At 40.3% G+C, this 13,108-nt stretch overlaps 1 protein-coding gene across 41 annotated transcripts in view; it reads right to left on the minus strand.

The window, feature by feature from the left end:
• Nucleotides 1-13,108, minus strand: part of CLASP1 (cytoplasmic linker associated protein 1) — a 290,372-nt gene that overhangs the window by 10,718 nt on the left and 266,546 nt on the right. For 25 of the 41 annotated variants that reach the window (XM_043504920.1, XM_038421081.2, XM_038421077.2 and 22 more), the window contains 3 exons: nt 12,158-12,351; nt 10,256-10,384; nt 715-921 (listed from right to left, as the gene is read on the minus strand). In XM_043504920.1, coding sequence (XP_043360855.1) covers nt 715-921; nt 10,256-10,384; nt 12,158-12,351 — 530 coding nt within the window. The remainder of the gene's footprint in view (nt 1-714; nt 922-10,255; nt 10,385-12,157; nt 12,352-13,108) is intronic. The other 16 variants (XM_038421078.2, XM_038421090.2, XM_038421113.2 and 13 more) reach the window with 1 other exon arrangement.

Below are 13,108 nucleotides of genomic sequence, written 5' to 3' on the forward strand. Positions count from 1 at the left end.
GTGTGGGCAGAGAAATAAATTACCACTCCCACACAGTCACCAGTGAAAGTGAAAACCACAAATATTGTAACATAAATGCCCTGCCTTAGCGTTGGCAAAAAACATCTCTACCCCACCCAGCTCCTATTTGGTTACGATAGGTGTCCAAATATGAATTGGTCGTAAAGTTCAGGGTGCTAGGAAGTGAGGAGGGCTTCATAGCCTACTTGGAGTCCGACACAGGCTTACAGCCGAGTCCTGAGTGATTGAGCAGAATGACAGATCTACCTATGTGAGGGTCACTGTTTAGAATGTACAGAGCCTATACGACATAGGAGCTAAATCCTGCCCTTGGTTATGCCTGGGGAATGACTGCCATTAATTTCATTGGGAGCCATGCACATGTTTCCAAGGATAGAATTTGAACTGAAGAATTGGATTTTCCCATTCCTTAGACTAAAGTATGAAGACAATGATAAAGACTAAAAAGAGAACTACAAATCTGCTTTAAATTTAAATCCAAATGCACCAGAATCAGGTTGCAGAAGTTCCTATATATTCTGTTAACCAGACATTAGAAAGAAAGAAAGAAATGATACTTTGCCCTTAGTGTTTGTACATTGCTAGCACGACAGGGACTTATTCTTGGTTGGTAATTAGGAACAATCAAAATAAACAAACATAATGATGATGATTAATACTAATAGATAACACCTTTCATGCAAGGTTGTGTACCTGTAACAATCCAGGGATGATATCAGGAAGGAGCTGATGTAAAGATTCTTTTGAAATCCTTTCAATGACTTTTGTCTGCATTTTGATGGCAGCTAGATTAATGGGGTAGTCAGCAGTTTGAATGATGGGGCAGAGCACTTTGATGCACTGTTCAGGGTGTATGGAACTGGCCAGGGTAGAAGCAGCTTCCTCAGCAGCTCTGACAACCTGGAATAAAAAACAAAACAAAACATTAATGGGCTCTCACTTCACAAGCAAAATATTCCTCCACGTGCCAGTGAACACAAAGAAACTTCCACTGATGCTGTTCTATAGTAGACTCCGTATAAGTACAAAAGGCATTCTTGAGGACTGGGGGATTCGGAATTGGCAACATTTGCTTCCAGCTACAAATCTATTGCAAGCAGGCCAGTAAGCGACTAAAAATCACTACCACTAGTTCACAGATTAACAGATTTTAAGGGCAGAAGAGACTATTTGATCTTCTACTATAGCTTCCTGCATAGCACAGGTCACAGAATTGCACCAAATGACCCTGGTATTGAGCCCAATACATTATTTGACCAAAGGACATCTTTAGAAAGCCCTCCTGTCTTGATCTGAATACATCAAAAGACGGAAAATCCACCATTTCCCTTACTAGTTTGTTCCAGTGGTTAGTCACTCTCTCTGTTACTGTGGGCTGCTTGGATGTCTCCTTTAAATACGCATAGCCTCAATCCATTCTTTGTGGGGCACATCAGTCACTGAAAGCTGCATCAGTCTCCCCAAAACCGCATCATTGTTATCCGTCTCCACAAAGAAGTCAAGGATGGACTGATCTCAGATACTGAACTACTCATCCTTTGGTGTTGTCAGGGTACAGGTACCTTTGTGAGGCACCATGGAAGAAGCTTGCACTGCTGCTGATTGCATGCTGTTTTCTATGGCTGAGGCATTGTCAATCTAGGACCTTTCATAACATAACTTTAAAATGTTTTAGAAAAAGAGGGACAATCTGCCAACTTGTTAGAATTCTATAGGGATCAATTCACACTATGATACTTCATTCAGAAGATCTGTGAATGAATACCCAATGTCTGCTCTTATGCTGCAGCAATATACAATTATTTGTAAATTCCTCTACAGTTTCACACACTAGGCATGTGAAGCCAGAATTTCTTAGTGTTAATGTGTATTACGGGGGGGGGGATACATTGTTTTTGAGGGTGGGGGAGAAATATCAGTATTTACCAATGGGAAAATCTAAGGCTATGTCTACACTACAGCCAGGATTGATGCACCAGCAGTCGATTTAGTGAGTCTAGTGAAGACTTGCCAAATCAACAGCAGATTGCTCTCCAGTCAACCCCTGTACTCTATCCACATTGAGAAGAGAAAGATAAATCAACAGGAGAGTTTCTCCCGTTGACCCCCCATGCTGTAGACCCCGTAGTAACTCGACCTAAGGTATGTAGGGTAGACATAGCCTAAGACTTTGGTGAAAAGGAATTAAACTGCTTGAGCTGATGAAATGAGAAGCTCTCAAGGGATCTCTATTTGGAGAGATTTTCTTTAAAAGCAATTCACTTCTTGGAGCTGGCACTTTTGATGGCTCCTTCCCCTGCATGGAAATGCAACTAGGATTAAGAGGACGCTTGAATGCCTAGTCATGAATTTAACAACATTCCCAAAGAATTACATTGACTTGGGCCTCAGACATGCATTATTCGCACAATTAAGTTTTACATGCATATAATGCTGCAGGATTGGGGCCCATTTTTTTTAGTTAGAAAGGTATCTACAATCATTAACATTATTATTCATTCAAGAAATATAGTCACAGGATTATAATTTTCCACAAAACATGAAAATGGCAACGAAGGATCCATCATTTTTGTTATTTAAAATCAGCATGAAAAGTTGCCTTTGGACTAAATCTTAATTGTGGGAATTAATTTTTGTTCATCTTTTAGAAAACAAATTCCGCTGTTTTTGTACTTTAGGAGTTTTCACACAATGGAGGTTGATTTTTTTTTCATTTTTTTCTAACTGGCATTTTACATTAAGATTGATGTTGACTACAATTGTGGCATTCTAATACTGTACGTAACTAGAAAGTGCCAGATTAGCTGGTATAGAAGCAAGTTTTATTATACCTACACACCCACTTTTTTAAAACATTGCCTAAAGGTTCCTAGTGGGTGGGCCTAATTTACTTGGACAGCAGCTGGTTATTTTTATCGGGTCACTTCTCCATGAACTAAATTTCTACCATGAAGGGAAGGGAAAATTGCAAAATTAATTTTCTGTTTAGAGTCAGTGGAAGATTTCTAGTCTTGTGAGAGCATATCAAGTAAATGGTGTCTGCATTTAGGTCACACTTCAGCAAAGCACTTAAGCACACGTTTAACTGTAAGAACCTGCTGAAATCCAATTGATGTCAATGGGATTTAAGCATGTGCTTAAGTGCTTTCCTGAATTGGCGCCTTAGCGAGTAAATACCAATTTTGTTCTCTCTCTCACACGCACTGTTACTTTGGAAAGGCACTGCAGGGGACAGGGTGTCTTAAGAGTTCCTGTCAACCTATTTTGATCCAGCAGGACAAATTGTTCTATCATTACATCTACACTGGCACCTTACATCAAAATGCCACCATGCCACAAAATTTACTGGAACAAATGAGTTAATTTTAAATAATTGGGAACAGAAAGATGGTTCTTTTCCATTAACTCTAAGCAAAAAGTGGTAAAAATCACAACAATAATATGGCCCACATCATTCTGTGAGCACTAAAAGCTAATTTAAATTAAAAGCAATTGCTTGTCAAGCCCTGAATATTTCTTTACAATTAAGTAGCAATGGGTCTAATTATTATTTCACACCAGTGTAAAAAACAGGGACTCCACCTAAGTCAATGGAGTTAGACTGGTATAAAAGAAGGGTAAAGTAAAAATGAGAATCAAGCCTAATTTCTCTAATCTTATTGTTACATTCATTATAATTATGGCTACAACTGAAGCAGCTCTGTACTGTAGTACATATATAGGGGGCAGAGGCAAGGCTGAGTAAGAAACCTTAAAGTTGTCATTTCAGGACTTTTGAGAGCTTCACTTTGTAACCTTAATATTCTGTTAATGTCGTTTTTTACATTTGTAGGAGTACAAGCTATCTGCTTTACTAGCCTCCACAATTCTCCCATGGACACTTTTACCATCAGGCTGCCTGGTGTGCGTACACACCATGAGACTTGCAGGATTGGGAAGGAATTTTCTCCCAGGCCAGACTGGCAGTGACCTTGGGGGTAGAGGTGCGGGGGAGTTGCCTCTTTCTGCAGCGCAAGGTGTGGGTTATTTGCTGGTATCTGGGTATATCTCACTTATTCAATTCCTTCCCACTGCAGGGGCCTCAGGCACTGATGCACCTCAGTCCCTCCTGTTTTCTGCCTATGGCACACAATAGTTTAGTTTTCTGAGGGCTATAATACTTGGGTTAATTTGAGTTGTTGGGCTGAGGGTGTGGGTGCTGGGTGGTGTTGGTGGCTGTGACATGCAGGACGTCAGACTATATGATCTGGTGGTCCCTCTGGCCCCACTCTTTATAGCTCTATGACTTTCTGGCACTGACAGTCAGCAATACAACTATTGATAGGTGAACTTCAAAAGGTCCAGGGCGTGAGTTTGGATAGCAGCTGGAGTTCTTCAAGATGTGTGGTCCCTACCTGTATTCCACTGTGGGGGTATACATGCGCTCCTGGCCGACATCCTCCTTTCTCCCCCCGCCCACCCTGCCCCCGGGCAAGAAGCGGTGGCAGCACCGACTCAGGTTTTGGGGGAAGGGGCAGGGTTGGGTCAGGTTTGAACATGACTCAACCCTCTCCGTCTCAGGTGAGCTTGGGTCTGAATCAGTCCCTCCTGACCGTGATAGGATAACACTCTCTTGAGCAATATTGATTATTCACCACCCAAAATTCCAAATATATTCTCTCCTTGGATTTTTCAGATTAGTCACTCATAGAGCAATTATACGGGGGAGGGATAGCTCAGTGGTTTGTGCATTGGCCTGCTAAACCCAGGGTTCTGAGTTCAATCCTTGAGAGGGCCATTTAGGGATCTGGGGCAAAAATTGAGGATTGGCCCTGCTTTGAGCAGGGGGTTGGACTAGATGATCTCCTGAGGTCCCTTCCAACCCTGATGGGGGGAGGGATAGCTCAGTGGTTTGAGCATTGGCCTGCTAAATCCAGGGTTGTGAGTTCAATCCTTGAGGGGGCCATTTAGGGATCTGGGGCAGAAATTGGGAATTGGTCCTGCTTTGAGCAGGGGGTTGGACTAGATGACCTCCTGAGGTCCCTTCCAACCCTGATATTCTATGATTCTAAGTAACTTCCCATGAACTTCAACAGTTCAGGATCAAGCCATAGCCAAAAGCAGGCAACAATTCTAAACAGCTGTATATTTTACCCCTGCCCAACACTCACACGCCTGCCAATAATGTCACTCCTTCCCCATGCCTAGGAAGCTGAAATTACTGCACCTGCCTTTCCTTTATGTTAACAAGGGTTCAGTTTCAGCACAAGTATAAAATATACAATGAAGACCAGCAATGTAGACCAGCATTGTGCCCCTATTTCGGTAGCCCTGAACTAATCTCTAATGGACACATGTGCGTATCAGAAAATTATGGCAACAATTTAAGACAATTGGCAGCCACTGCTAAGGGGGCTGTGGGAATATAGGAACAAAAAGGACACAGTTCATGCACTGACAACATGATCTTATGTTCAGACTGACCAGACTGTCCATTTATATAGCACCTTCCATTACTAAAGACCCCAAAGTGCTTTACATACGTAGAAGGATACTGAAAATATACACAGCGCTCAATCCAGCCACCACTGAAATGCAGCAACACCATCCCAGCATGGACCACAATTTATGGAGAACCTCCAAGAACCATGTCTGACTCTTCTCAATGCAGTCAGAGCTTCACATGCATGAGCATTAACACCTTCCTAATACAATTAGGATCAGTGAAGGGATGGTATACACAGCACACTGGATAGAAGAGTATTTGATTTTGTGCGGTAACCTTCATACTCCACATACCTCCAAAGTAACACGGCAAACATGCTAAACAATAACTCACATCACCTTTAACACTACAATCTGTTTTAGTGAGAGGGGGAATGAGTCAGACCATTGAGATAGTCTCCTCTCCCTCTCAGTTACTGTCCTAAAGTGCCCTCAAATCTTTAACATTCACCTAGCCAGCCAGCAAACACAGGCAGAAGGAACTTTAGTTTAACCTCTCACTGAGTTGGGAGTGTGTCAAAGTGCAGCACATCCTACCCCACCCCCAGACCTGCACTGCAAATTCTGTGCCAAGTAGGAGCTGGGACGAGAATTCATGACCTTCTGGCCCAGGGGTGAAAGTTTGACCAACTGAGCTGTATTCAAATGGACTCTAAGTTAATGTTTCACAGACTTAACTGATTCAGCAACCTCAAAGTACAGGTAAAGCTACCTAGAACACTTCCCCAGCTGTATCTTTACCCAGGAAGCCGGTGCACATGGGCCAGGACCCTACTGACATCCCAGTGGGACATTCTGCTCTTCTGACAGCACTAACCAGTCCACCCACAGTGACACCACCTAATGCACCCATACAGGGCAGCCATTATTTGCCTTTAAACATTATGGGAATGTGGTCTGCAGCATCCTGCATCTGAGCAGTCATTCAAAGGTCTGTATTGCAGATGTCTATAGATACTGTCTACTTTCTAAGTCTATTAATAAAGGTACTGTCCATGAAACTGTAGATCAAGGTCATATTGAGTACAGCATGGCTGTCAACTGCCTATGGTAAAGTATCTGTGACCACACTTCTCTTTCTGTAGAAAATGCCTCATTCCCAGCCTAGCACTTTAGCCAAAGGGCTGTGCTTTCTTCCACTCTTGAAATGACCTGTTAATTTCTAGACTTGTTCGTGAAATGCCTGCTCATGAAAGCCATAGAGCCCTTTGGCGTCGCAAGTGCATGCAACAGACAGGCAAAAATGCGAGGGTGTGAAGTATAAAACTTTAAACATTATACTTTATTTCAACACAATCTGTCAATTGCACATGGAGGGAAATGCCCTGGGGGGCTTTAAAGCTGAAGGAAAAAAGCTAGAAGGGAGCTGCTTGAGATTGCAGATTTTTGTGTGAACTTTTGAAGGAGTTTCAGAAGGAAAAAAATACAAGGGCATTGAGTCAAGGTGAGTTGAGAAATATGTAACCAGGAAAAACCTGCTAATAAAAGGCACTCCTTCAGAACAAAATGTTTTGTCTGACTGATTTATCAGGAAACCAATTTACAATTACAACTTATTACTCTGTATAGAAAATGACAGCAGTGTGGAAACACTTTAAATCTGAGACTGGAGAGTATGACAATGCTGATTTATTAAAGGATTAAAATTAGGGCTGTCAAGCGATTAAAAAAATTAATCGTGATTAATCGTACTGTTAAACAACAATAGAATACCATTTATTTTAATTTTTTTTTGTTTACTACATTTTCAAATATATAATTTCAATTACAACACAGAATACAAAGTGTGCAGTACTCACTTTATATTTATTTTTATTACAAATATTTGCACTGTAAAAAACAAAAAAAAATTATTTTTCAATTCACCTCATACAAGTACTGTAGTTCAATCTCTTTATCATGAAAATTGAACTTACAAATGTAAAATTATGTAAAAAAACCCCCTGCATTCAGAAATAAAACAATGTAAAACTTTAGAGCCTACAAGTCCACTCAGTCCTACTTCTTGGTCAGTCAATCACTCAGACAAATAAGGTTGGTTACAATTTGCAGGAGATAATGCTGCCTGCTTCTTGTTTACAATGTCACATGAAAGTGAGAACAGGCATTTGCATGGCAGTGTTGTAGCTGGTGTTGCAAGGTATTTACGTGCCAGATGCACTAAAGATTCATATGTCCCTTCATGCTTCAACCACCATTCCAGAGGACATGCTTCCACACTGATGATGGGTTCTGCTTGATAACGATCCAAAGCAGTGAAGACCAACGCATGTTCATTTTCATCATCTGAGTCAGATGCCACCAACAGAAGGTTCATTTTCTTTTTTGGTGGTTTGGGTTCTGTAGTTTCCGCATCAGAGTGTTGCTCTTTTAAAACTTCTAAAAGCATGCTCCACACCTCATCCCTCTCAAATTTTGGATGGCACTTCAGATTCTTAAACCTTGGGTCAAATGCTGTAGCAATTTTTAGAAATCTCACATCGGTACCTTCTTTGCATTTTGTCAAATCTGCTGTGAAAGTGTTCTTAAAATGAACATGTGCTAGGTCATCATCCTAGACTGCTATAACATGAAATATTTGCAGAATGCGGGTAAAACAGAGTAGGAGACATACAATTCTTACCCTAAGGAGTACAGTCACAAATTTAATTGATGCATTATTTTTTTAATGAGCATCATCAGCATGGAAGCATGTCCTCTGGAACGGTGGCCGAAGCATGAAAGAGCATACAAATGTTTATCATATCTGGCATGTAAATATCTTTCAACGCCGGCTACAAAAAAGTGCCATGAGAATGCCTGTTCTCACTTTCAGGTGACATTGTGAATAAGAAGCAGGTAGCAGTATCTCTTGTCAACGTAAACAAACTTGTTTGTCTTAGTGATTGGCAGAATAAGAAGTAGGACTGAGTGGACTTGTAGGCTCTAAAGTTTTAAACTGTTTTGTTTTTGAATGCAATTATGTAACCAAAAAAATCTGGATTTGTAAGTTACACTTTCATGATAAAGAGATTGCACTACAGTACTTGTATGAGGTGAATTGAAAAATACTATTTCTTTTGTTTATCATTTTTAGAGTACAGATATTTGCAATAAAAAATAATATTAATATAAAGTGACCACTGTGCACTTTGTATTTTGTGTTGTAATTGAAATCAATACTGAAAATGTAGAAAAACATCCAAAATATGTAATACATTTCAATTGGTATTGTATTGTTATAAGTGTGATTAATCATGATTAATTTTTTTTGAGTTAATTGCGTGAGTTAACTGCAATTAATTGACAGCCCTAATTAAAATAGTTTGTGGCTTTGCTACTTTTTAGACAGTTCTTATATGGTCAGTCCTTTTGCTGTTGTTTTAAACAGACAGTACAACCTTCTACGGAATCTAACAAAACCTACTTTTGCAGCAGTTACACGATCCTATATGGAGGCCTTATCTGTCCGATGATCTTTCTCATGGCCAACAGCTCTTATAGTGTAGAGGTGTAGAAGTCTTTTTAGCTTAGGGCAACACTTGCCTTCTGCCGCATCAAAGGGCAAAGCTTATCATCCTTGATTTCAGTGGAAGTTTTGCCAGAGTAAGGAGTTGTCTGAATTAGCAGGAAGGATTTGGCTCTCATTGGAAAATATGTAGCTTACAGAAACAGAGAAGTCAGATTAGTCACTTTCTGGGGTTTAATATACGTGCATAATTGCCATGATCTTTTTATGTGCGTCACTTGCCATGGAAAATATGCCATGGCAAGTGACCCATATATAAATGTTACCTTAAGGATTCTACTGTGATGGTCTTTTTTTTCTTTTTCTTTTTTGTTCAGTGGATCCCTGCTGCAGCAGGAAGATAAAAGAATAAATAAACCAATTCAACAGAGATCCAAATTCTGACCATCCTGACAAAAGGCAGTATGTCCTCAGACAGGTGTCAGGTGCATTGAGTTTATTAGAGATCCTACTGTTGCATGCTAGAATCTCCCACCGGGCATGGCTGGGATGCTGTGGGACACCTGATGCTGCAGGAGGAAGTTGGGGACTTCTGCACATGGTTGGCATGGCTGAATGTGTACTCACCAGTTCTCTTCGCGACTTCCCCCTCTATGTCATGCCCTCTTTGCCCATTTTTTGCTGTCCATTCACCAGTTCTTCCACGCTGTGGTCCAAGTTCATCTTTCCCTCCCCATCATGTAGAATTGTTGCTTGTGCACTGACTGTGCATTCACTATTGCCTTCCCTGTCCTTAGAAATCTGCATAGACACAGGCTGGATTTTGCCGTTAGCATGCTCTTCAAAGTAATCAAGAGCATGTCTTTCCTGCCATAGAGCCATATCCTGCCATTGATATTAATGAGGATTTTACCATTAGGTAAATCTGATTGCAGGAATTGGCCTCCACATACAATATAGGTTTCAGAGTAGCAGCCATGTTAGTCTGTATTCGCAAAAAGAAAAGGAGTACTTGTGGCACCTTAGAGTCTCTAAGGTGCCACAAGTACTCCTTTTCTACATACAATATAGTTCCATATCCAGTTGATGTGCTGTCCCGGGTCCCAGAGTTTTTCTTTCCATTGCAGCAAGAATCAGCTAAAAAGCTGTCTACACTAAGAAACCTTTAATATTAAGGGTTTGGGGTTTTTTGGTCAAGATAGGTCAAATCTGTTTACTTCATAACCCCTGAGGATGTTGTTTCCCATTTTTTTGATCAGTGCCTATTCTATTTTAAGAGTTAAAATAGCATGGATCGCTTACCTCTTTGTGGGAATCCTTATGTGCTTCCAGTGTTTTCATGATGGTTAGCTCTGCGTAGTTTTTAAACCTTGCTGGCTGATTTCTTAAGATCTCCCGCAATACTCTTAATGCCAGGGCTCTTATTGAATGCTTAACAAAAGAGAAATACAAGTTGGAAACAAAATAATTTAACTTCAAAATGATAATGTTGGCCATATTCTGCTGGCAGTTATACAAATATAAGTCACGAGTCACTCCACAAATTCCAGTGAAGTGACTAGGGATTAAAATCAATGCAACTGAGAGCACAATTGGTTCAGAGCTCTCCCCACTGTACAAAGATTCATATAGACAAGTGCATTCTCACTGATGGAGAAAGAACCAGAACAAATATATAACATTTGCTAAATCCAATATCTTACTCCAGCGAAATATAAATTAATGGTGAAAAGCAGTAAACCCGTATCACGGGGAGCTGATAATGAAGCTCAGATTATATTTGTTTTTACTTTCCTGCTTTACTGAGTTCTGCAGATTTCACACTATCCATCTTTAAAGTGACAGTTCAAAACAGCGTTTCATATAAAGATGCAATGAATCTACTTCGTGTTTTTGTAGCTTTTATGGAAATTACTTTCCTGGCTCTAAGCATTCAGCTAACACAGCCACACCTCTGATTTATGCACTGACCCTTTACAGCAAAAGATCATTATTAGTGGGAATACTAGAACAACCGCTTGAGTTATAGAACTGTTGTACCAAGTTTTTGGATTGCAGCCATTGCAAACAGTGACTATAATTTGAGCAGAGGACTAATTCCAAACTGAACCTTTTAAGTACATCCTGATTCTTTGCTATTCACCTGTACGATTAACATACTAACACAATTTAGTTTTCCTCAGCTTAGATCACCATATCTTCTGATAGATGTATGACAACAAGAGCTGACACTACAGATGGTGACGTGTAAATTAATAATTGTCAAAATGTAAACATCTACTCTGCTTCAGAATTATATTTTCATTTTGCAAATGGGGAACAAATTCAAAAGGACTTCAAATGTTTTCTTATTGAACACAACAAGCATACAGTGGTACTGAACCAGGATAAAAACACCCCCAACCCTGTGAACAAGTGTATATCCATAATTATTTACAAATGTAATCAATATCACTTAGATGACTATGGCACTAATTTGTGAGCATAATTAGGGACTGAAGTCATCTAAGTCAGTGGTCTCCAAACTTTTGGATCACGCACCCCCAGGGCCAGCTCTAGGGAAAAAAAAAAAGAAAAAGAAGGGGTGCCGCCGAAGATGGAGCGGGGGGAGCCGAGCTGCTGCCGGCGTGCTGCCAAAGAATCAAAGGTCCAGGAGCGCTGCTGCCGCCATGCCGGCGGTGCTCCTCCTGCCATGCACCCCCAGGGATGGTTTTGCGCACCCCCTGGGGTGCACGTATCCCACTTTGGAGACCACTGATCTAAGTGATGAAAATTTGGACCATAAATAGTCTTTCTTGTCAATTATCATCTATTAAAACTTTTGCAGTAGTTCTACATCTGTATTTCCTATTGTATGCCATTGTAGCCTGTTTAATGCCTAGGCCATTCTTCTGCATTAAAACAGTTTTTATTATTATTATTTTTGGCTGCTACTGGCATAATACTCTGGGAACAGAAGTCAAGCATTTGAAGGCAACTCAAAATCCATCAGTGAGATGATTGAGCATGAAAGGATTGTCAACATCCTCTTCTTATGCAAAGAGACTGGGCGGACAGCGCTACTAGCAAGAAGGTGATGGTGTATCAGATACAGATAGTATACTCTAAAGCTAATGCAATGGATATAACCGAACCAACATGGACAAACTGTCATATAAGAATAAATGATGTACAAGAGAGTTAAATATAACACCAGAATCTTACATCTTTGTCTCCAAGGGTTTCTAGCAGCAAGAGCAAAATGGTTTTGAAATGTTCCTCCCAAACTCCCAGGTTATCTTCTCGCGTGATCTTCAGTAGCTCAAGCAGGGCTCCTTTCCGTTCTTCCACCCGTTCATTGTGGTTGGACAGTTCTTTCAGAAGATCAGCCACCAAATCGGAATGATCAATGGATACTTCTAGGACAAATGAAAACAGGTCAATTTCACTGGGAAAAAAAAAGCAGCTGCCAGTGCTTTCAGGATTTATGATTGGGATGTGCCAAATCCAAGCTAGTAATACTGGACACATGGCAACCCCATATTTTAAGCAAAGCCCCAAAAGACTGGTTAGAAACAGACTCTAGTCAGGAACATGCAAATTCTAGGATCTCTTTAGGACTGTTCTAACTTATGCCTGGCTACTCACGCACTTCAAGCAACTTGGATAGGGTGATAGGAAGTGAAGAAGGAATAGAGGGCATGAATGAAATGACTGCATCTCTTAATTGCTCATTACCAGATGTTTGAAAATGAAGCATTACTTCTAGACAATATTATACCCTTTCTGGTTGCCAATTAGAATCCATTGATACCCGTTTTCAATCTAAATTATTTTGTAACAACCCTTTTTGTTTATGACTGTATATACACACATAAAAAACCCACTCCCCATATTAGGAGATCCTACACACACACACACACACACACAATAGAAAGAGTTCCCACATAACAATTTTGGAGTTCAATTCTTCTCCCAATTAAGTCAACAGCAAAATTTGCATTAATTTTAATGGCCACAGGATCGGCAACGGAAGAGGTTATGAATAAAACAATACAGCTGAAACTGAATTGAAACAAATGACAATATTGCCTAATAAACACATGTGCAAGTTCTGTTACTCATGCAGTCACTGTGTATTCATTTGAACCCTTACCTGAATAAAACATGATGTAT

Source organism: Dermochelys coriacea, chromosome 11 (genome assembly GCF_009764565.3).
Source record: "Dermochelys coriacea isolate rDerCor1 chromosome 11, rDerCor1.pri.v4, whole genome shotgun sequence".
Lineage (NCBI taxonomy): Eukaryota > Metazoa > Chordata > Testudines > Dermochelyidae > Dermochelys > Dermochelys coriacea.